Below are 22,830 nucleotides of genomic sequence, written 5' to 3'. Positions count from 1 at the left end.
CATGATTTCTTATCCAAAGGGGCAATGCATATTATCGCTTTTTTTTTTCCTTGTCTCCTGTGGACTTTGTTAATCCATTTATTCTGCCTTCTCATATTGTGATCCCTGTAGTTGGGGCTTATTTGTGTAAATGCTGCCGGTTAACCTGTCTGTGTTGGTTTCCTTGTTCAAGGGCCCCCATGGCTTCTTCCATTTGATTTAAGAAGGTGCTTGGATCACATGAAACTTCTGTGACACCAATTCCTTGGATTTGGAGGGATATCTTTAATGTAATAGCACTGTTTGATTTCTGTATGTCTGTAAACAAGGATTTAGTTTCACTTGGTGACCTTTGTGGTTTGATGGTGGGCTTGTATGTTGACCTGGATCTCTGTTTGGAAAATGTTATGAACCTATTCTTTTTTCCTTTTTTGTTGTCACCTCTCCTATTCATATGTTTATTTATCCATGAGATGCTGCAATTCTTGTTCAAAACATGCTCCAGTGTTTCGTTTGATTGAGTAATCAAGTTACAAAAATTCTTAACATTTTTTTTCCTTCATTTGACTGAGACATCATTGTTCATTATAGCCATTACCCAACTATTGAAATGTTAATATATTTTTTTTTCTAATGAAATGTTAGTACTTGACATAGTTACTTAGCTACTGATATGTATGTTACTTCTAGTTTTATGTCAACCAGTGAAGGGTTTCTTCGTGACATATATATTATGGTCCAACATATTTCAATGAATGATATCTTTATTTTATCAAGTCTTTCGAGTTTTATTTAGTAAAAAAGAATGTGTTTTTCCATATGAAACATTGCTGCAATTGATCATGAAGTGTTACATTGTTTGATTATGTATGTGTATGTATAGTGCATAAAAGAAGTTCAAAAAAGGAGGAGGGTCTGTTTCATCCACAACCTGTCGAATGAATGACTACTAATTAAAAGAAGGGCTCATGTTTTGCTTTTGGTTCGCTGCAAATATTTCAACCTAACCTAACCTTGTCAGGTGCATGGAAAACACTGTTCTTCCAATAGGCTCATGAAAGTTCATATCTCAATTCCTCGAAAAGAAGTAGAGACTTATTCGTGGTTTTGTTCTCCCTTCCTATTCTCATATCTCCTAGTCATTGATCTCCAGCCTCAGCCCAAACTCCTTACCCATGAGCTGGGAAACCCCCTCTATTTGTACGACACTCGACCCGTCTCTAATTTGTCGTCCGATGCTCACATTACCGCCGAGTCCCGTCGCATTCAGATGCGATGTCGGTTTTAGCTGCAATCCCACTATAACCACCTTCCTTATGACCAGCCTGTGCTTCATAGCATATGTGCCGTTGACCACTTCCGAATTGAGCCGCAGATTCTTCTTCCCTTCCATCCGGTTCCTAAACCTCACCAAACTCCACTCGCTCGCCGCCCCTCCCATCTCCACCGCCTCCCCGTCGTCCACGAACACCTCCCCGCTTGCACTCCCCGCCTCGTCGAGCGCCACGAGGAGCTCGAACGGGTTCTGCCTCGCCCGCCGGGTCGTGAGCGCCTGGCCTTGCATCACCACGATGTTCCCTCCCCTGACATGGACGTTGATGGTGTCCGCCGGCGCATCGAGCGTCACGTACTCCCCGTTCTTGCTGCTTACCCACCGTAAGTAGTCGAACAGGTTGTACCATCTGCCTTTTGGGAAGTAGGCGTCGACGGTGATCGCGTTCGGCTTCAGTACCGGGGAGACCATCACCCCTGCCCCCATCAGGAACTGTGTGCTGATGCCGTATGTCGTCGTGTCTTCAGGGAACGAGAAGAAGAGCGGTCGCGCTATGGGTGCTCCCCTCACGTGTGCCTCGTACATCAAGGTGTAGATGTGAGGAAGAAGGCGGTAGCGGAGGCCGAGCGCCTTCCGCGCGGAGCGGGCGACGGAGTCCCAAATGTAGAGCTCTTGGTGAATGGAGTGGATGTCCGAGTGGTCTCTTGCGAACGGATAGAACGCGCCCAGCTTCATGCAACACGAGAAAGGTTTCGGTCAGTCTTCGTACGATCCATCGGCAGGCGAACAAGTTACAGCGCACCTGAATCCACCGGCTGCAGAGCTCCTCGGTGGTGTCGTCGCCGAACCCGCAGATGTCAGCTCCGACCATCGGGATCCCGAAGATGCCAGAGTTGAGGATCGATGGTATGGAATACCCAAGATCGTCCCATTTCGCGGCGTTGTCCCCGGTCCAATGTGCTGCGTACTTCCCCGAACCGACGAAGGTCGACCGGCTGAGCACGAACGGCCTCTTCCCCGTAGTCTTGATCAGTCCATCATGAGTCGCCCTGGATTCCAGGAGGCCATAAAGGTTATGCGCATCGTACTCTGTTACATTCCCAAAGTGAACTGCAGACGCCGGCACCGTCTTGTTGTTGATCGGTCGTCGAACACCGGCATTGTTGACGCTATACGAAGGCTCATCTATCGAGTTCACCGGCGGAGAGGTTATGAAGTTAGATATCTCGTTCATGTCAATCCACAGGCCGTCGACCGGAAGCGTCTGCCGGAAAGTGGCGATCTCCCGGGCCCAGAAATCTGCGGCGGCAGGGTTCAGGAAGTCCGGGAAGTAGACCGGTCCGGGCCACACACTACCAAGGTAGTACTCCTGCCCTCTCCTCAAGAAGACACCTTGCTTCATCCCCCTCAGGAATGTGCCATAGGTGCTGTTGACACTGATACCTACAACGTTTCCATCGTTTCAGAGCCGAACAGGGGACAGAGTCTAGTTGCTGCAGGACCTAACCTGGATCCAAGATGACCACATACTTCTGCCCGTTCCTGTGAAGCCGGTTGACAAACCTCTTCATCCTGTCCGCCGGGAAGTTGATCGGATCGAGCGTGAAGTCCTTGAAGCCATCCATGTGATCGATGTCGGTCCACATTACATCAAGAGGTATGGTGGCATTTGCGTAGCCTGCAACCACGTATTCCAGCTCCGACACGTTCTTATACCCGTATCGGCACTGGTGGAATCCTGCATCCAAAGAGGTAGGCATCTAAATCCCGGATCACGTCGGACAGCTCGAGCATGGGTGTGTGCTGTGTACTGACCGAAGGACCAATACGGCATGGGGGCGGGTCGGCCGACGAGCTCGGTGTACTGGTCCATGACTGACAATGGCGACGGCCCGGCGAAGAAATAGAAGTCGAGGACTCCTCCGATCACTTTGTAGGTGATGTAGGATCCTCCGTATATGACGTCCATCCCGTTGCTATTGAGGAGGAGCACTCCGTGGGTGATCCCCGGCGGACTGGTCGTGTTGGATGACGACCTCACGTCGATGTAGAAGGGGTGAGACCCGTACAGATTCTGGTCGAGGATCGCCGCTGGGATGTCTGCGTTCCACATCGTCAACGTGTCATCCGGGACTAGCTTGAACGTCCTCTTGGTGTGCTCCCCGAGTCCGTACAGCGATGCTCTGTCGGCCGGCAGCGACGACGAGATCTCCAAGTAGCGATCTTTGAAGACGAGCGTTGGGAGCGTGCGGAAGAGGACGTCGCCGGTGGAGCGGCGGGAGACCGTAAACGTGACAGGGGATGTTGGATGGAGGGTGAACTCGAGGTCGGAGTCTTTCATGGAGATGACATGGGCTTGGAGCTGATCGTGGCGGCCTTGGAGCATTGGTGGCGGCGATTGCCGAGGGATGATGCGCTGAGGAACCTCCCATCGCCGGTGATGGGAGTCGGTGATTCGGACTCGTAGCCGATTCTTGGTCTCAAAGCTGCACGTAGATCTCCCGGTCAGCATCTATAGTCTCGGTAAACTAAGCTTAGCGCACACATACACACCTTGCGAAGAGGCTGATGTTTTGGATGTCAGGGCCGTAGACCGACGTGCTGCGTATGAGTCCGAGCTCGGCGGTCAACGTCTTCCCGGAAGGGGCGACGCCGACGGACCGCAGATCGTATCCATATCCGACTTGTTGCTCTTGCGAAGCAGCGGGAGAACCGAATCCCAGAAGCAGACAGAGATGCAAGAGGAGGAGGAAGAAGACAGAGGAGGGATTAGCAGAGGGGAAGATTGTCATCGTCCACATATGATCACTGGCGGAGGGATGAGCTGAAGACCACGAGACGGTGATGCTTTATTTGAGATTGGTGGGTGACGGGGAGGAGAAAACACGCCTGAGGTGGTTGCACGTTATGTCGTCTTGAGCGACAGATAAGGGTGGACCGATCATCCATGGGAGGGCAGATTCCCCTCATGTCTCGATCGAAAAGGACGGGGGTCGTTTGTAATGATCCACAGGTAAGTGTTGTTCCACGCACGCCGTGATGCCGCGACAGAGACGACATAACCAACGCTACATTGGTAACAGTAACGATGCATGATTGAGAGCATCGATGCAGAGGGGATTGATGCAGCAGCAGCACATTGGGAATCTCATGTGCAACTTCGAGGCGGATAAGGTGATGACGATGATCACACCGACGGTTTCGGGAATTGTTTGACAGCAGCAACAATTCTGCATCCAAAAGTCAAATCTCATCAGGAAAGAAGTAAAGCTGCTGCAAAGTCTAAGGTGTAAGTTTGGTATACGTGCTTCCCCATATCCGAGGAGATAAAATTAGCCGTAATAAAAGGTATATACGTACCTCTCCATATCCGAGGAGATAAAATTAACCACCGTGTAAGGTAGGCATTGAAGTGATCAGCTACCTAATTTCGGTTCAATTGGTTTTTGCTAGTTTATCTGTCACGTCTAGTAAGGATCTGTTGTGGGAAACAACCTTAAGCCGTGGCCTCTGACGTGGCTCGGTTCGGGTCCGCGGTTCGGGTTCGGATGACGGAGGATCTTTCCGGGACGGCCTTCGAGTCTGCGGGGTCGATCTGATGCGGTGGTCTGATCGGGACAGAGTCACAGTTTCCTCCGGGAGGGGCTCCTCGCTTGGACGCGCAGTGGGAGGTGCTCCGTTCCTACATGCAGGTCGGGTCGGGAAGCTTGACTCGACCCCTCCGACGATCAAGTTAGAAGATAGCGACAGAGGAATTCTTTAGCTAAGTGGTGCTTTTTTCTCTTCTCCTCCTCCTCTTCTCTTCTTCTTCCCTACTGAACGCAAGGGTATTTATAGGGAAGGTTACCGTTGCCCGACGCGCTCGCTGGCAGGGAGCGGGATCGTACTCTTGGTAGCATCTGACAGCGGTGTTGGCGTGGCGTGAAGGATTGGGCCTGAGCAGGAAGTTAATGTGTCTCGGTCGACGTTCTGGTGCGTTTGACCAGGTGCTATCGGGTCGATCGAGGCGTGAGACGTCATCTGAGGCAACTGATGTCAGCCCAAGTCTTATCGTAATTATTATCCCCATCAGGATCTAATATTTAAGTCTATCATAAATTTATCTCAATTCATGGGGTTCGGATCTTGAAACATACCCAACAAAAGTCGTATATTTGAGGTTATATATATATATATATATATATATATATATATATATATAGTCCTAGTAATTATTTGGAGTTAATTGGTGGGTTAAATCGTAGAATAGTTATATGGAATCATCAATCATTATATGGTTGTGGAGGCATTCATAAGTTACGATTATCACAGTTAGGGTTTGGATGCCACATCCTCTTTTCCCTACTTGATTTTTCTTTTCATGTCTTCGAGGTGCTTGTACACTTCAAATTTTTGTTTCTTTATGGTGTAAATAACTTTGCAGCATAATGTATTTTCAATTTTCATCAAGGCAACTTATTTTCTTTTTTTGCGACTCGCAAGAGGAAGGCATTTCTCGAGCGACCTTTGGTAAAATCAATATGGAGTCAATAGCAATATTAGAAATAACTTTCTGTGGGGGTGCCACAAAGGTGATTGCAGGAGCTACCCATGGTTAAGGGTATAATAATCTACACTCTCTATGACGTCTAAGTTTATTGATTCAAGTTAGCAAACATTTTTACAAATATTATGACAATATGAAGGTTGATTAAATAGCAATGACCCTTGAATCATTAAAGAGGCATCTAAATATCGAAATTGCATCGGAAGTTTTCAATATTGAATGAAAAGAGTTAATTTCATTCATCAAACTAACATCTTTGACGTAGTGTATATGATCCTTCGTCAAACCCACTAATAAACTAACACCAAATATATACTTAAAAATTGGACTCGAGTTAGGTTCATAGTCTCTAACATGTATGATAACTAAAATCTACCATATCACCTATACAAATTGTTGCGGTAAGCAACTTTGAGAGCATTGGCCTCGGGGTCGACGCGACTCGGTTCGGGTCCGGACGTCGGGGATCTCTCCGGGGCGTGCCTCGAGCCCGCGGGGTCGGTCCGGTGCGATGGTCTGATCGGGACGGGGTCGCCGTCTCCTTCGGGCGGGGGCTCGACGTCCGCGCGGGCGGCGAGGACCCTCGGCTCCGCACTTGCACAAAGGTCGGGTCGGGAGGCTTGACCCGACCCCTCCGACGATCAAATTAGCAGAGGATGTGGAGGGGGTTTCAGAAGGAGAAATGTTTGTCTCCCCCCTTTCTCTGATGAACGAGAGGGTATTTATAGGGAAGCTTACTGCTGTTTGATGTGCCCGCCTGCAGAAGACAGGCTTATAGCGTCTGACATGGGGGTTGACGTGGCGTGTAGAACCGAGCCTAAGTAGGTGTTAATGCGCCTCGGCCAGTGTTCCGGTTCAGTTGACCGAGTGCAGTCGCGCCGATCGAGGCATGAGACTCGGCTGACGTCGACCGAGTCTTATCGTAATTACCATCCATATCACAAATCATTCTAACATAGTTAATACCACAAAAATATCACTGAATAAGTCAAATTGTTTCCAAGATGGAGGTCTTTTGTGATTCGGCACATCTATCATCGACGAGCTTTCCAATTCCCTCCATGATAGCAAGCGACAATCCCTCCTCGACAACAATTACAAACATCCATCCAATGAACTATTCTTTAAAAAATTGGAAGGGATGCTTCTCGACTTCGTAATCTCCATTTACAATCAACATGAGTACTCATTTCTTTTTTCACGTGTTCCACGTGACTTCATTTTATCTATTTTCTTTCAATTTTTAGATATACATACGCATGTGATGGTGGATTTTATTATCAGAAATTTCTCATCTTACCCATACAAAACCCGGCATGTGGGGTCCATATGAGAGAGGACACGTCATCTCTAACCTGAGTTGGGTCGGCTTTGACCAACCATGATTCCAAGTTGGTCCAAAACTCGGCTTCGGTTCGCAGTCCCTTTAGATCGAGTTAGAGAAGGATTCAAATGATGGGTGACGGAGTGTGGCTTTCGGTAGGGCTGTGATGACTTCGATCTGGGCTTGGTGAAGCCCATTAATATGTTCTTACAGTGTCTCTTGGGCCGGCCCACTCTTGTTTGGAAAACATCATTATTGTCATTACAAAAAAAATACATTTAGTTTTTGTACCATTATAATAAATATTTAAAATATTAATATAACATATAATTTTAATAAATGATTTGCTTTCCAAATAATACATGTATAAGCAATTTTGTGACGTGGGCTACTTACATATTACTTTTATATTCTAACCATATTAGCATGACGATATTGTACTTAAAAAATTTACATTTAAATATCTATAATTTTGAAAGTAAAACAAATAACCTCATTTGTCTTAATATCATTGGTTATATTGACAGAAAACACAATACATGACATCACGTGCTAGATCGATGCAAAAGTGATTGGTAAAAAGGTAATTTCAATATCTCTTCTATTTCTAGTGGCATGGCCTAGTTGCTCTGCCACTTAGTCCACCTCTCGTTATGTTGTCGAGATACTCAAGTCATGGTTGTCATCCTGCTTGGCTTCTAACGTAGTGAGAGCGACCACCACCGAGATGTTCAGGGTATCATCGTTGTCTCGCTTGACTCCTGGTGTAACGAGAGCGAACGCTACTAGGATGCTCAGGGTGTGGTCATTGTCACCACTAAGGTTATCCTCCTCGAGCCCCTCCTCGTAGTTGTGCATCCAGCACTCGCTATGACATCCCATTCTCGATCCTCACCCATGCCACTTTCAACATCCATGACACCCATGTCATCCTCCTTCATGCACTTATCGCCTATGATTGGCTTGGGACTGAGACATGGATTAATAGTCAAGCAGTCTTCCTCCTCATCTTAGCTTTTGTCCTCTTGTCCCCTTATGTAATGCCACTCCCATGGCTTGTCACCTTGTTGTTAGAGCTCGTCGTCTTCGTCATCTTCTAGGTGGCCTGCTCGTACTATTATGGAAGCGGATGCATGGTATCAAATTATTATAAAAGCTCTCAGCTCTCATTCTTCATCACTTGGCTCTTGGGTTGGATTTACAACGATGTAGGTGGATTTGGCCCCATGCTCTTTACGATGCCCAGTCTATCACCACCCAAGTTCTAGGCACTCTCATCGCCAACATTGGTAATTGGGCGACGACGACATTGAGCATCTTGGTGGTAGGGCAATTGGGTCTCCCCGTCTTCATGATGCTAATAGAATTCAAATATAAAAAATAATATATAACTAGCCCCATCTCATATGATATATTGTATATAATAAATAAAACTGTGACAATGGTTACCAATGACGTTTTTGTGGGCCTATTGTTCCAGACACATTTCTTCCTACAAAGTTTGAAAATATCACTATCATTGCTCGAGTTAGTACAATTCTTATTTGTGAAATAAATTAGGATCTTAACAAAATTCTCAAAATTCCACTAAACTCGATTCATTGAAACATCCCAATAGAATGAAATGTTCGTACTAAAAATTATGTTCTTCTACTCTTTATCTTTTATCTACGATGGTCCTTTAAACATCTTACCTGCTCATAACTTAAGTTACAGAGTGATAGAAAATGCATGGGAACACAAATAAATATGTTCATCCGGAACGAAAATATTTATTTGAAAAAGTAAAATTCCTTACATTCCTGTAAACTAAAATGTTATCTTGTACAATAGCAAGATGTGAACACACTTCAATAATGTGATTCGTAGCTTAACTACACATAAAAGCTGAGAATTCTAACATACAAACCACTAGTCTTAACCCTTTGTTTACATGCTACATTCCATATATCCTATGTGGTGACACATGTTGCCCATGGTCTCGCTTAACCAAAGAGAGCATCATCATCTTGACTTCCAAGACATGCCCAATGAAGCGTGGAGACATGAGGTACAAAGTAAAAAAAGAAGAAGTGAGCCTACCTTTGAAACAACATCACTAGACAAAGATATGTGCTCCTCCCCATTCCAAAGGCCATAATGATATATGATGTATGTATGTATACAAAGTCCACAAAAGATGTGTCAACTACTCCCCCCCATGCAATAGATTTATTACACCCAAAGTAACTTTTTCCCAATCTCACGAATTCTCATTGTCGGGGCTTTCCATTGTACACGAGAATAAATCCAAAGGGAGAAGTTTTTGTGGTCGGTCATGGGACAAAAGCTAAGGAGACATGCTTACACCTTTTGAGAAAAAGTAGCATTTAGATGGAGAGAGAGAGAGAGAGAGAGAGAGAGCAATGGTCATCATAATTAAGATGTGTCCATCGTAGCTAATCATGCCATTAGTGGAGAAATTAATTAAGCTAGCTTCTATGAAATTTTATTTGATTCGATGGTCACTCTATAGTTAGAGAAGCTAATCATCGCGCTTGCTATTTAGTCAATTTCATAAAATTTACTCAAATCGATTGAGCTTTGATGAACAAAGCATCTATTATTTATTTAATATACTGAATTTATTATCTATTTTTTCGATAAATAAATAGTAATTTTGATAGTGATAAAAATAATAATAGAAGATAATAACAGTAATTGAACAAGTTTTATTGTAGAAATGAAATAGCTTTAGCTTGAATATATTAACATGTTCCCTCTCCTATTTATACGGAGGAAGGATTTCCCTCAACAGAATAAATAGAGAGATTTCCTCATATAGTTGGAAAAATCTTATCTTCTATCAAGTTGAGGAAATCTTATTTTCTATCAAGCATTTGGTCCAAACATAACGATTAATGAGTGCAAGTCGTATTCCAATATATATCCAATATTCTATGCACATATTTAATGATTAATATATTATTACACAAGTAATAGATCTCAAGTTCAAATTCATATTTGAATGTCTAGTGTACTGTTTAATGTAATAATATATATATATATATATATATATATATATATATATATATATATATATCTTTTACGTATTTAGTGCTAATAATTTGCGGCATGAATCATGACCAGTCGGTGCACCACAACATCAGCAGGAACAGTTGTGATTTCTTGCAAGCGTCGAAGGAGTCGTCGTCGTCGTCCCAACATGATGTCCTGTGCTTGTTGTCTTCCCCATCTTTTTTGGTCAAACATCACGGGGGAGCTCCGATGGCTGTCTCATGAAAGCTCTACCAAGCTTTAGTGAAGCCGCTTTGGACGACCCTCGCAAAAAGGCAAGCCTATGGCAGCAGCAACACAACGCGCACGTAGAAGAATATCCGAGCTCACTCGCCATGACCTTCAAAGACGTCCAAGTAGAAGGAACAAAACTGCTTTCCAAAAGCTTCCTTCCGACCCAACTTGTTTAGGGCAAATAATAGATTCCTTTTCTCTTCTGATGAACCCAACCGTGCATGCCATCGTCTCCGTGATCAGTGGTTAGGGTGTCGATAGTGAGATGCCGATGGCTTCTTGCGATCGAGACAAACATTACGAGTCAACATTACTACGTTGCGAGAGGAGCAAAGGTAGATGAGTCAGTGGATTTGGCAATCTAAAAGTGGAGAAGACAACTCCTAGCTGTCACTGGCTACAGATAATAGCACTCAGATAAAGCTGCTTCGGTTTGCCAGTTTCAATTGACTGTCATATTAATCAAGTATTATTTCTCACTGGAATTTGTCTTCCGGTTTCTACCATGCTAATTTTCTACCCTATAAATTTGTCTCAGGCTATCATAACAACAACGATAATTGCATGGATAACCCACTTCATGTTGTGTGTGATGATACCTTCCTAATTTTCTCCATGATTCAACAAGTATATATATATATATATATATATGATCTTTGTACATATGATCCTCCGTAACAATCGATTTGTCTTTGCATGATTTAGGTCTACATACATTCAAAAATCTATCAAAAGAGTCGAATTTACGTGATTCGATACGAACATCCATCGATATTTTTTTTATAAAAAAAATTGCTCTATAAATACTCACTATTTATGTAATAATTAAATTATATTTTAAAGATTTTTTTTTTCTTCATGCACAAATGCTTAAATTTCTTATTATCTAAGGATTCTACAATCGAGAGTAACAAATAATTTCTGTTGAGCATTGTCTTTTAAGGTTTATCTTAATCACTCACTCGTTGTTGAATTGAAACTCGAATAAAGCTATTTCGGATCATTTCTATGATATTAATTTTAGCAATGCAGACAGGGGACAAGAATTAGGTGACTCGTCATAATCTAGCAAGTTGACCATTGCAATGCAAACATCGATATGATAAGGGAATAGAAACCCTGCTATGGTCATTAATTTAATTTCTTTTAGGAAACAGGAACATTAATGCTGCATACAAGAGTCTGAAAATATTCCCAAGGTGCAATATAAATTAGTCTTTATAATTCGATTACACTGAGGTGTCATCAATTATCATCCAACACTTGGTTCTTTCATCTTGTTGATCTTCCCTTTTTAAGGTAGAAATAGGGTATTTTATATCTTGAGGATGACTCTTAGTATAACAAAAGTATTATTCCTTTTCGATATGGACTCTTAACTACAAAACAACATCTATATATATGTATAAAGATCAAATTGTATATGTTGACAGTGTATTATAGATAAAATTGTATATGCTATTATACATAACATATTTTTTGGATGATTCACAGTGTATTCTTAAACTAGTGGAAAGGAATAATTCTCCTTTGAAACATATCCATCTAATCATTCTTTAAATTACACGCGACCGACCGATGTTGATTTTGTAGTTTCAGTGCCATCTATTTTATTAGTCATCGAATCAAATCCTTAATCAGCTAAGCTAGTCAATACCTTTCGAATGATATATATATTAAATTGATTATATATATATATATATATATATATATATATATATATATATATATATATATATATATATATATATATATATATATATATATATATATATATATATATATATATAGTGTCATATGCTTGATTGAATGTGGAGTGAGGAGCATAGACAACACAAAACTAAAACAAACATAAGACTTTGTTTCTCATTGTTACATGATGTTACATAAGTACTAATAACAAGAGCTAGCAGTTCAACTTCAGTTATCTTCTGTGCAATGAAGGGATCAATATGGAATGTTGATAGGCTCTGCCTTGTATGTGGACACAATTTGCATGATATAAATGAGATAATGAGTGGGAGAACATCACACTGGACCACAACAAACATGATCATGCAAATAACACTACTATGTATGCAGCAATAGACCTAGTGATCCATTTCAATTGGGGGTCCCTTTCTGTTCTTTTAACCTTCTGATGTTCTCACTAATATATAGTTATGTATACATTAAAATCATTCTTCTTTAAATGTGTCCCTCTTCTTATATATATTAGCATAGCATAGATCTTCATTTATAATATACCTTTGTATGAAATATTGAGATATTTCTCGACAAGGGAGAGCTTTACTATGATGTCTCCAATAGGAAAAGCTTTACTATGATGGAAGATCTTAGTTAATGATGCCTGACTACCTACCAAATTTTACATAATTTTATGGAGACAATGAAGTTGTATTTTGACTACTACCTGAAGGTCACTTAAAAAAATAATAATAATATCAAGCAAAGATGAGAAAGGAAATTTAAAAAAAAAAATGAAAATAAATTTCAATTTTTGTAAATACTTTCGGAAGGTGTATGGTTTTAATCTTTCCAAACTTGTCAATGCCACTGTTCAAATATATCAGAATTCAACACAAGGGTAGCTACACTCATGAACTGAGCAAATGCAAGAAATGAAGTTGTATGACCAATTAGTACCTGTAATCCACTTTTCTAATCATACCAAAAGGATTGTACTCTGCTTAGATCTGTCAACAGTATTGTCTGATGAAAGCTTTGGTGAGTACAAATACATGAATACTAAATATTAAAGAAAAATGTATGAACAAGAAAATGCAGAAAGTATAAATAAAACATAAAAAAGTAAAGAATGCTATCTTTTTCCTGATTGGTAGGCTGAGGTTGGCTGCAAGAATCTGAAGTTAATCCAAGTGCTCCAGACAAACCCAGTTCAGAAGAAGAGAAAGAAAAAGAAATATCCCTCAGAGGGGAGTGAGGAAAGCCAGCAGGCTTTACTTGTTTGCTCTCAGGCCCTGCAAGCTGGGAATTATAGCTACCCTTTCACACTTTCTCCCCTCCATCTCCGTCCCAACTCAATCCCACTTCAAGGTCCGTCCGGGGAGAAGCAAGCTAAGAAGGCACTGCTAGGGTTTGCTACGTCTGGGGAGCTGGGATGGGGTTTTCCAGTTGAGTGGGTGGTGTGCTTGCACCATCAAAAGTGGCTCCTTTGCGTAATATATTAATGCCTGTGTTGTTTACTTTTGAGAAAGGAAATCCTCTCCTCCAAGGGGGCTATAAATCCTCTACAACTCTAACCTTGGCTTCTCATCACTTCTCTTTCCCTTTACCTCTCTCTCTCTCTCTCTCTCTCACTCTTCAGGAACTAGATCTTGTAAGGGTTTGTAGATCAAGTGGCCTTTCTTTTTCTCCATGGAAGAGAGTCTTGTGGAGCTCAATCGTCAAGAGAGGAAGAGATGTGAAGTGGCCCTTTTCACTCCCTTACCTCCGGGTAAGGGAGTGAGTTTCCTGCTTCCCAATAGAGAACCAGAGGTGATGGTGGGGAGAATACAGGTGAAATGGGTTGTGCCTGGCTCCCTGTATGCCACACATATAGACCAACCCATCGAGTGATTGGCTACTGTGGGTGGCGTGCAAGGAGCCAAGCATGACCTCTCTCTCTCTCTCTCGCTCTCTCTTGTGATCTAGCGGTCATTTTATGTATGTGGTGCTCGGAATAGTAAGAGATGGACATGGAGCTACGCATATGATCATATATCTTGAGTTTGATCTTGACGGTCGTTTCATTGTTTTGCAGGAATCAAGGGGCCTGTGTCCAAACTCTTGTGGGAGAGAGAGAGAGAGAGAGAGAGAGAGAGAGAGAGAGAGAGGTTTCAGATAACTATGATCCTTTGTCTTTTATTTGATTCCTTTACTTGTGAGCGATATTTTTATGATGACCACCCAATTTCCTCGTGGTGTTTTGTTTATTACTACAAATCACCAGTGATACAGAAGTGGAATATAGCTTTTGCATTGATATATATGTGGATGAGACCGAAGATTCTACGACATGAACATGGATCCAGCTTGTGTATCATCACAGTAAGATCGTCATCATCATCATCATCATCATATGTTTGCCTATACATTCAACCTGTGTTACAGGCTAACGTGTTGTTGTTCTATGGCAAAGTTTTATGATTCTTTCATCTCTTGATATCCATAAATAAATGGCAAAGATACTGTTCTTGATGGTTTGCAGTAGCTGGAGCATTATTTCTTGATCCTGTTACCATCGTATGTTGGTTTCTGCTATCTTCAAATTGACATTGTGATGCTTATAGTTGTGTACAAATGCACATCATTCTCTCTCTGCTGAGATTCTCTAGGGTTCAGATGTGTGTCAGCTCCTTTGCAATATTTGGATGGGACTAATTGGGTGTTCATTTCTCTCTCATATGCAATCTCAAACACTCTCAACTGCTACAATGTATGAGTGACCATCTTCTTCTCTCGCATGATCACTTAAAAGATACATACCCATTTTTTTGCCTCTCTGACAACTTTGTTAGGGTAAACTGCTCTCCACACTCGTTGTTTCTGTCTCGAACTTGTGCAGATGATTCAGTGCTCTCTTACATAGAAATTCTTATGCTTTGTCTTTGATTATTCTATATATGTATTTGTATGCTCATGGTTTGTGTCGACAACATTTGTCTAACATCTATCACTCACTCTCTCTCTTTCTCTCTCATGCGGCTCCTTACGACGAGATCTGACATCTCAAAGAAAAACTAATCAATAAACCTCAGTGTTTTATGTCTTGTGATCAATAATATCAACACACACAAACACATGCGCAGCATTTAAATTCTCGAAAAGATGTTGAAACGAAGCAAGAACTTAAGCTTCCTGCCCTACAAGTCCAATAGTTTTTGATGCATCGAGTGCTTGGTTGGAAGCATGCATGTCACCTTCTCTGCAACACTTCCATGGAGGGTTTTTCTGATAAGAGTGTGATAGCTTCTCTAGCAACGTCGGGTCCACCGGAAGGAGAGGTGCTGAGGAATCCACAGCATGTCCATTAAATTTAGGTTGGGTGGTGCATGGCGCCATACCTTTTGCCTTGCTGTTGTCTGTGACAGTGCGAGCAAGAAGAAGAGCCCAAGTGTCTTGGCTCGGTGGGTTGTCAGCTTTCTAGCCTACCGAGGACTGAGCAGCTTTGTGTGTCATCCAAAAGGAATTTTCAAGACCAGGGAAAGAAGCCCATCAGAACTCCCCATCCCTCCCTCCCTGGAACTCACCCTGCCCCCACTTCCCTCTCCCCAATGCATGTTTATGTTTATAATATACACACACCATCATCATCTCTCTCTCTCTCTCTCTCTCTCTCTCTGTACAGGAACTTGTAATATATATAGATATATATACATATAAAAGAAAGTTCTGGACTAATCTCTCCCCTCTTCCTCTTCCTGATCTTGCTTAGAGTGAGCTTTCATACAGTGCAAACTGAGAAGTAAAGCAGGCAGGGAAGTGAAAGAAAGGTGGCAGCAGTTCAACTCCACTGAGGGATGACAGATACCAGAGAGCACATCCATGCTGTTCATCATGTCCTTTCGCCACTCCAGGCGCGCATCTCAAAGCACCTGAAATCTACTGGCACAGTGCGAATCCAGCAGGTGGAATTCCATGTACTTGGCCAAATACACAAGCCTTGTGTCAGTGGGTGTACGTATTAAAACGAAGGTAGGCATGTGATCTGAATGAATATTGTATCTGCCATTCTCGTCCACCTTTACATGCAATTCCAGCTTCGTGTTAGTGTGGTGTATAGGATATAAATGACTGATGCAAATAGGACAAAAAGAATAGGATTCATTCAGCGAGTGTTGGGTTGGCTCGACGAGGAACGCCGAGTGCACACTGGGCATGGGTTTATTCCCCTTCTCCTGTACCCAACATGGCTACCACCAACATGCTTCGACTGCCAAGGAACAAAAAGCTCCTCCTCAACAGCATGCTGTAAACTTGTCACTGGACGTCACTGTGCCATGGTTTATCGCCTGGACAAATCTATAAAGCACGTCCATGCAGTATGTTGTTGTGCCCAAGGCCTGTGCTGGATGCCAAGTCTAATAGGATTTTGAGTCAAGCAAACTCTCTCTCTCTCTCTCTCTCTCTCTCTCTCTCTTAGTTAACAAACAACTTATGACCTTCAACCTCAGTTTTTGGGACCACCTGAATCTGGACACTGAGCTATTTCCGAGTCCCAACCCAACAGAAGCCAACACTGTAGATAAAGCACAAGCACAGAGAATTCTCTTGACAAATAGAGGAGCTTGAAATCCTGACACACACAGGGAACAATGGATGCCACCCTCAGGTGAGAGAACCAAACTGGCTTGGTCGGTGACCCGAGTCAGAAAGGGCCATCACAAGTGATTTTAATTGGATGGACACAATACCAAAGCAGTTTAAAGGTAAAGGGACTTCCAGCCCTCTGATCACCTTGCAAGTTGGGCAATTTTGAGAGAAAGGAACCTACCTGCACACCCAGGGTGGGAAAAGGACAACAGCAAAAGCACCTTTTGGAATAGATCTAGCTCAGGTATGCTTTTGAAACTAATCAGCTACTACACCAGGATGTTTATTATACACATCCAGTTCTCAACACCATATCAGTCAACACCTGCAAGTAAAACATTCAAAGACCTGCTTGTTCATGTTTCTATACCATCCTTCTCATGAAACACTAAGGAACTGCTTTTCTGTCTTCAGTCAGTAGCACAACTTTCCAGTAATTACCATCAAGAACTGTTAAGACACTGGCAGAGGAAACATTAGGGAAGAAAGCAGTGGGGACATGACAATGCTTAAAAAAACTCAATGTAGAGCTGTATAGCTTGTGTTTGATCCTCTCTTCCCTATAAACAAAGAGAAGGTAATAATAAAAATGTCAGAATCAACTGACAAGGGTGTGTAAACATCTTGTACAAAACCCATTTGAGAGAAAGTTATACATATGACTTCAAAATATAGATACACAAACAGAAAGAATATTTTTCCCCAACTGATGTACTTCCATCATGCCTATAGATGGGAAATTTCTAATAGCCAATTCTTAAAACTCTCTACTTGAGAGTATGTGTATCCTAGAGAGCCGATTCAACATTCGTATTGAATTTCAGTTAAACATGGAATATCTTTCAATTTGCTGGCTGGATCAATCAAACAATTCTAACTTTGTTCTTTTAAACTTCGAAATGACTCAAGTTCTGTTTTGATCATAAGTCATATGGATATCTACAGAATCTAGAATCTACAAGACGCAAAATCAAGAATCAAACCGATTTTCCTTGAAAAAAAATTGAGGGAATTACATCGACTCTACATGACTATGTACCTTGAAAATTTTCTTTTTCCTTTTTACATTCACTGGTTTTCAGTCCCGCTCAGATATTGATGTGAAGGTCATGGATGCATACGTAGTGTTCTCTGATGACGAGGGTGATTTCTCTAGAGCAGGAGATATGCCTGAGCTACTCATTGGATCAGCCTTATTCTTGCTTCTAATCTTAAGTTCCATGAAGTCATCGATTATACCAGGCTTAGTGATCTCTGAGTCCACATCCTTTTTGCCGGTCAACATCTTGACGACATTGGACATTGAGGGCCTAAGCTTCATGGTGTCCTGTGTGCACAAGAGTCCAATCTTCAAGAACTTACATGCCTCTTCAACATCCAAGTCATCTGTCAAAGAATTGTCTATGATATTCGCCAGCTTGCCACATTCGTAAAGACCCCACGTCTGCAAGATGAGAAGTCCACTCGTGATGCCTGGGGACTGTACAGTTACATAAACCACACTTTATTAAAAAGACATATAAAAACTACCTATTTGATGATGGTTTCTTGCTGTCTTATATATCTAGTTTGAAGTTAATCTCCTTATTTTATGCTTACGTACAAATACATACAGCAGATTATTATGATGATGTCAAACCATTTTATTATGTGTAGTAAATTGAAACAATTTTACATAGCAGAGATGATTTATTTTATTTCTTTCTCTGTATGTTGTTAAAAGCAGATTGCTTTAGTAAACTAGATACAGGATTGAAGCATTAAAGAACTAAAGAGGCAAAAAGAAAGGGTTGAACTCCTACACTCCCAGAACAAGACACTCGGAACTCTCTTGTTGCACAAAAATAAAAAGTATTATTTTCAACAACAAATAATGCTTAAATATACAATAACATACCTACTATTTATGTAATATAGTCAACATTTAGTTTGCGACTGGGGAGTATTTTGCTTACCCTCTCCAGAAGAAATTGATCTTCATAAGGTAGCCTTGTGTTGGTGTTACATCTGCCACTAACTATTTCTAGTAGAAGAACACCATAGCTGTAAACATCTGACTTCCTTGTCACTTGTCCTCGAACCGCATACTCAGGTGCTAAGTACCCTCTGCAAAGAAAGAGACTTAATGTTTTGAAAAGAAACAAAAGCCAGTAATATCATAAGCGAGATGACACGGAAACAGGATTTTGTATTGCAAGCAGCAAAACTATTTGCAGGGACAGTTGCAATTTCTAGATCTGGAAGTTAGTGGATTGCAGAAGAAAACAGCCATAAGCTCCATATAAAATGTGTTTTATGATGAAAACCAGATAATAGGAAGTTCAGAAAAGGCAACGGAACTCACATTGTTCCAGCAACTCTGGTACTGACATGAGTCATATTAGCTGGCAGAAGCTTCGCTAAACCAAAGTCAGAAATTTTGGGTGTGAGGTCCTTATCAAGAAGAATATTGCTTGCTTTAATATCCCTATGAACTACATGCGGTCGGACTTCTTCATGAAGGAATGCAAGTCCACGAGCAACACCAACACATATTTTGACTCGTGTTCTCCAGTCGAGCTGAATGCTACTATGCCTGGAACCTGAAATAAGGCAACAACAAGAACGTTTTGACGTGTTCAATTTATTAGAGAACCTGGTTGCTATCGAGTACACAAGAATACTAAATGAGAAGCATGAGAAAGAAATATGGTACCGAGGAGTGTTTGTGCAAGGCTATTATTCTCGCAATAGTTGTAGACAAGTATTCTGTGAGTTCCTTCTACGCAACAACCATACAGCTTGACAAGATTCTCATGGATGATACCAGAGATCACAGTGATTTCAGTCAGAAATTCCCGTGCTCCTTGTTTTGACTCAGAGGAGAGCACCTTTATAGCAACAAATTTTCCATCTCTAAGCCTTCCCTGTATGCAAAAACAGATATAAAGAGGAATGTTTCTAGACTTAATAGCATTTACCAACTATGAGATCTATGCAAGCTAACCTTGTACACAGAACCAAAACCTCCCTCTCCAACTTTGTTAGCAGGACTAAAATCATCGGTTGCATTTTTCAATTCCTTGTAAGTGTAGATTTTAGCAACTTCAATTCCTGGAATGTCTAAATAGTAATACAACAAAGTTATCAAAAGCTTGAACTAAAGGTGGAATGGAGTTTTGGCATAAAATACGAAAATTAATAAAATACGCCATGTTCGATGAGAAGGCAAAGAAAAAAGTTAAATCACAATAAACCACCAAAAGGCATGTCTACCTTCACTGGGTTGATCGTGTTGCCGATGTGAAGTTTTTCTCTTTCTGAATATGCAAGAGAAACAAGTCATCACTGACTGAATAAACTATCAGATTTTCCTCTGTGTTGAATGTCGGGTAATATGAACGAAAAGTTCCCTGCAAAGGTAGAGACTTGAAAGGATTAATATACAATCATGAACTTAAGACAAAATGAATGCAGAAGCAAGCTCGTTCAATTAGACAACACACTAAAACTCCTCCTCCTATCAGTTACCAGAGGTTATAAGCTGAACAATTATTGACAGCATAGAGGTTCAAATCAAAATTCGCAGAGTTCTGAATGTTTGTGGGTTATGATTCATACTATGTGGCTGAGATGAAATGATGAAGTAGCAAAATAAGGGTTTTTCAAGGAATTGTGGATGTATCATGTATATGTGTGACAAAATAGCTCTTTGTTTGTAAAAGACTGGTGAGGAGACCCTAAACAAGTGACCAACTTCTGGTTTTTGCATAGTCATTACTCATTAGTGCACTGGAGGTTCAAACATAAACTTCAAATGGAAAATGTTGTTTCACTTTTTGGAATTCATGTTAAGTTTCATCGTGCAATTACTAGAATTCCAGTCTCAGTATAACCGAAGTAACCTTATTTGGCCACCTAAAGAAAATGCACCTTATCTTTCTCAAGTCACTAGACCAATTAACTATCGCCACATGAAAGATATCATTTCAACCAATCAAACATGTTGAAAGTATATGCTCAAGAAGAATTCAACTTCTGGATTGCATCAGAATAAAGACCAGCAATCACTGAAATTTCAGTTGGAAAAGATCCCACAGAAACAAATTTTCACTCTGAAGCTAAAATTAGTCATGTCTATGATTCTACCATTGCGACAAACAAGACGCTCGTAACCTCGAGTTAATGATGACTGAAATTTCGATACCAACAGGCTTCATCAAGAAACCTTCATAAATCTTCTGCAATTGTTCTCGAAATGTAGAATGCACTAATTCCCTCTAGCACAAGCAATTTAGATCCCTTAGCTTTGCAGGCCTTTGCTAAATCTTCATTGGAAAGGCTCAAACCATGTTAGTTAGTTATCACTGTTTTTGGCTTTAAGCATTTGTACCCACCTCCTTTTCTGTTAATCTAATTATAACCCTTTAGCGCTCATGATGATACGACTCAGGGCTATTAAAAAGATTAGATTGAGTGTACTTGCTGAAGGACAGAAAAAAGAAATGAGAGAAGAGATATAGGAAGCATCTATATTTATTTGGATGCAAGAAAGACAGGAAAGTTTGCATAAGAATGAATAGAATCGAGGATGAATTATCTTCTCTCCAATTTGGAAACAATTTAGAGAGAGTAAGAAGAGGTGAGAAAAAGCAGATATCTCCAGTTGCCCTCTTCAGTATGATGGCCAAACCAGAGACTTCGCCTTCTTCCTTTTCTTGTCTGTTTGACCCAATTCCCCATAGCCAAAGGAGGCTAAAGCCACAATGGACAATAATCAACTTATACTAATAAACTGAATCACTAAAAACATTACCAGGATTTCTTGAAAGGCAAGAAAGGAAAAACGCAAAACTACAGAAATGAGGCAAAACTTGATGACCAGCATCTAAAAGGTCCCAGAAGCCACATATTATCACCATTATTAACCAGCCATCTGACGGAAACATCAAGCATCACCTTTTATTGGCAACTATATTGATTAGATGCATACATTTCGCGAAGAACAAAACCCAGTTATGGTCATAACAATCAATCCAAATCCAATGGTTTCTGACACCAAAAGTACTGTAAAAAAAAAAGATCTAATTCCAAACATAACCAGAATTCATTCGTCATAACAAGCAGTTGTGCTCCGGAAAACCAATTTTTATTTGTAGCGAACAAGAGAAAAACAGAGTCTTTAATCCGAAATAAGAAACCCAGGAGCGGCAGTCACCTCCAAAGTCAAAGACACCCGATTGATCTATCACCGGAGGAACTGCACAAATCAGGGTTGCCCGTCGATAAGCAATCGTCCCACCCGCTCCTCCTTAACACTGTCGACAAGAGGAGACAGATCGAGCAAGCAAGCAAGCAACGCCGGCTCAATTGCCCACAGACAAACACAGCGTGTTGCTACCGGAGTCGCCTGGTCAGGGGGCGGAGCGAGGCGGCGCGCAAGGGAGGGAACTGCTGCCGTCAGGCGAGAAGGGTTGATGTGCAGCGAGCGAGAGAGAGAAGAAATGGGAGCTTATATTTGACTTCTCTCCATGGAAGGCCTCCAAGTCGGTTGACCGAGTCGGACGTTTGACTCCATCTGAACCGTCCGGTTCGAGTCTCTCCGAATTGGTCTCCAAAACCGGGCTCGATCCGTGTGGAACGGACCCTCGCCATTGGGTAAGGGATTAAACGAGAGCGTCACCACGATCCGCATGGCGTTTGACTTGACCAGGATGCATAGGTGGCGCGTCTACGGTCAACATCGGATTGGCTGGGCGAGACGAATCACGGTGTATGCGTCCGGGAAATAGTCAATGATCGGATCAAACGCGTACTGTTCAACGGATACTACCAACCCTGGGTGGAAACATTCTCCGTGCCCCGACTTTAGTCGCGACTGGACACCGCTAAGTGAAGCTTCCTTTCTATTTTTCCTCGTAACTAATATGACTCGCCAATGCTGGCCGAGTTTTGATCACGTGAAATCCATTGCCATTTGCATCGTTCTAAGAGAGCATTAGTTAATTACTAGTCGCGTGGAATCTATCTTCCACGGTCTAAATCCTTGCAATTTAGTTCCCTTTATGTATAGGAAACTAAGAATTCATGCGCACGAGCGCTTGCATTACGACCATGCACATA

General features: G+C 41.7%; 2 protein-coding genes across 4 annotated transcripts; both read right to left on the bottom strand.

Moving 5' to 3' along the window:
- Positions 1-932: 932 nt before the first annotated feature.
- Positions 933-4,185, bottom strand: LOC103979031 (probable alpha-glucosidase Os06g0675700). Its single transcript, XM_009395034.3, has 5 exons — positions 3,806-4,185; positions 3,068-3,738; positions 2,760-2,990; positions 2,055-2,695; positions 933-1,981 (listed from the first exon to the last, which is right to left on the bottom strand). The coding sequence occupies exons 1-5, from the start codon at positions 4,051-4,053 to the stop codon at positions 1,115-1,117; spliced, it is 2,658 nt and encodes an 885-aa protein (XP_009393309.2). The 5' UTR covers positions 4,054-4,185; the 3' UTR covers positions 933-1,114.
- Positions 4,186-17,692: 13,507 nt separating this feature from the next.
- On the bottom strand, positions 17,693-22,209 carry LOC135585175 (cold-responsive protein kinase 1-like). Of its 3 annotated transcripts, none has more exons than XM_065100615.1 (7): positions 21,926-22,209; positions 19,984-20,120; positions 19,715-19,821; positions 19,424-19,634; positions 19,073-19,310; positions 18,684-18,834; positions 17,693-18,208 (listed from the first exon to the last, which is right to left on the bottom strand). In XM_065100615.1, exons 2-7 carry the CDS (start codon positions 20,051-20,053, stop codon positions 17,807-17,809), a joined length of 1,179 nt encoding a protein of 392 aa, XP_064956687.1. In that variant the 5' UTR covers positions 20,054-20,120; positions 21,926-22,209; the 3' UTR covers positions 17,693-17,806. The 3 variants fall into 3 exon arrangements, with proteins under 3 accessions (XP_064956687.1, XP_064956686.1, XP_064956688.1); XM_065100614.1 differs by having other exon boundaries at positions 19,715-19,830; positions 21,926-22,208; XM_065100616.1 differs by having other exon boundaries at positions 17,693-18,172; positions 19,715-19,830; positions 21,926-22,208.
- Positions 22,210-22,830: the final 621 nt, after the last annotated feature.

This window comes from Musa acuminata, chromosome BXJ2-3, assembly GCF_036884655.1.
Source record: "Musa acuminata AAA Group cultivar baxijiao chromosome BXJ2-3, Cavendish_Baxijiao_AAA, whole genome shotgun sequence".
In the NCBI taxonomy this organism is placed as follows: Eukaryota; Viridiplantae; Streptophyta; class Magnoliopsida; order Zingiberales; family Musaceae; genus Musa; species Musa acuminata.
Note: the sequence above shows the minus strand (reverse complement) of the source record. Positions and strands in the feature narration are given on the sequence as shown.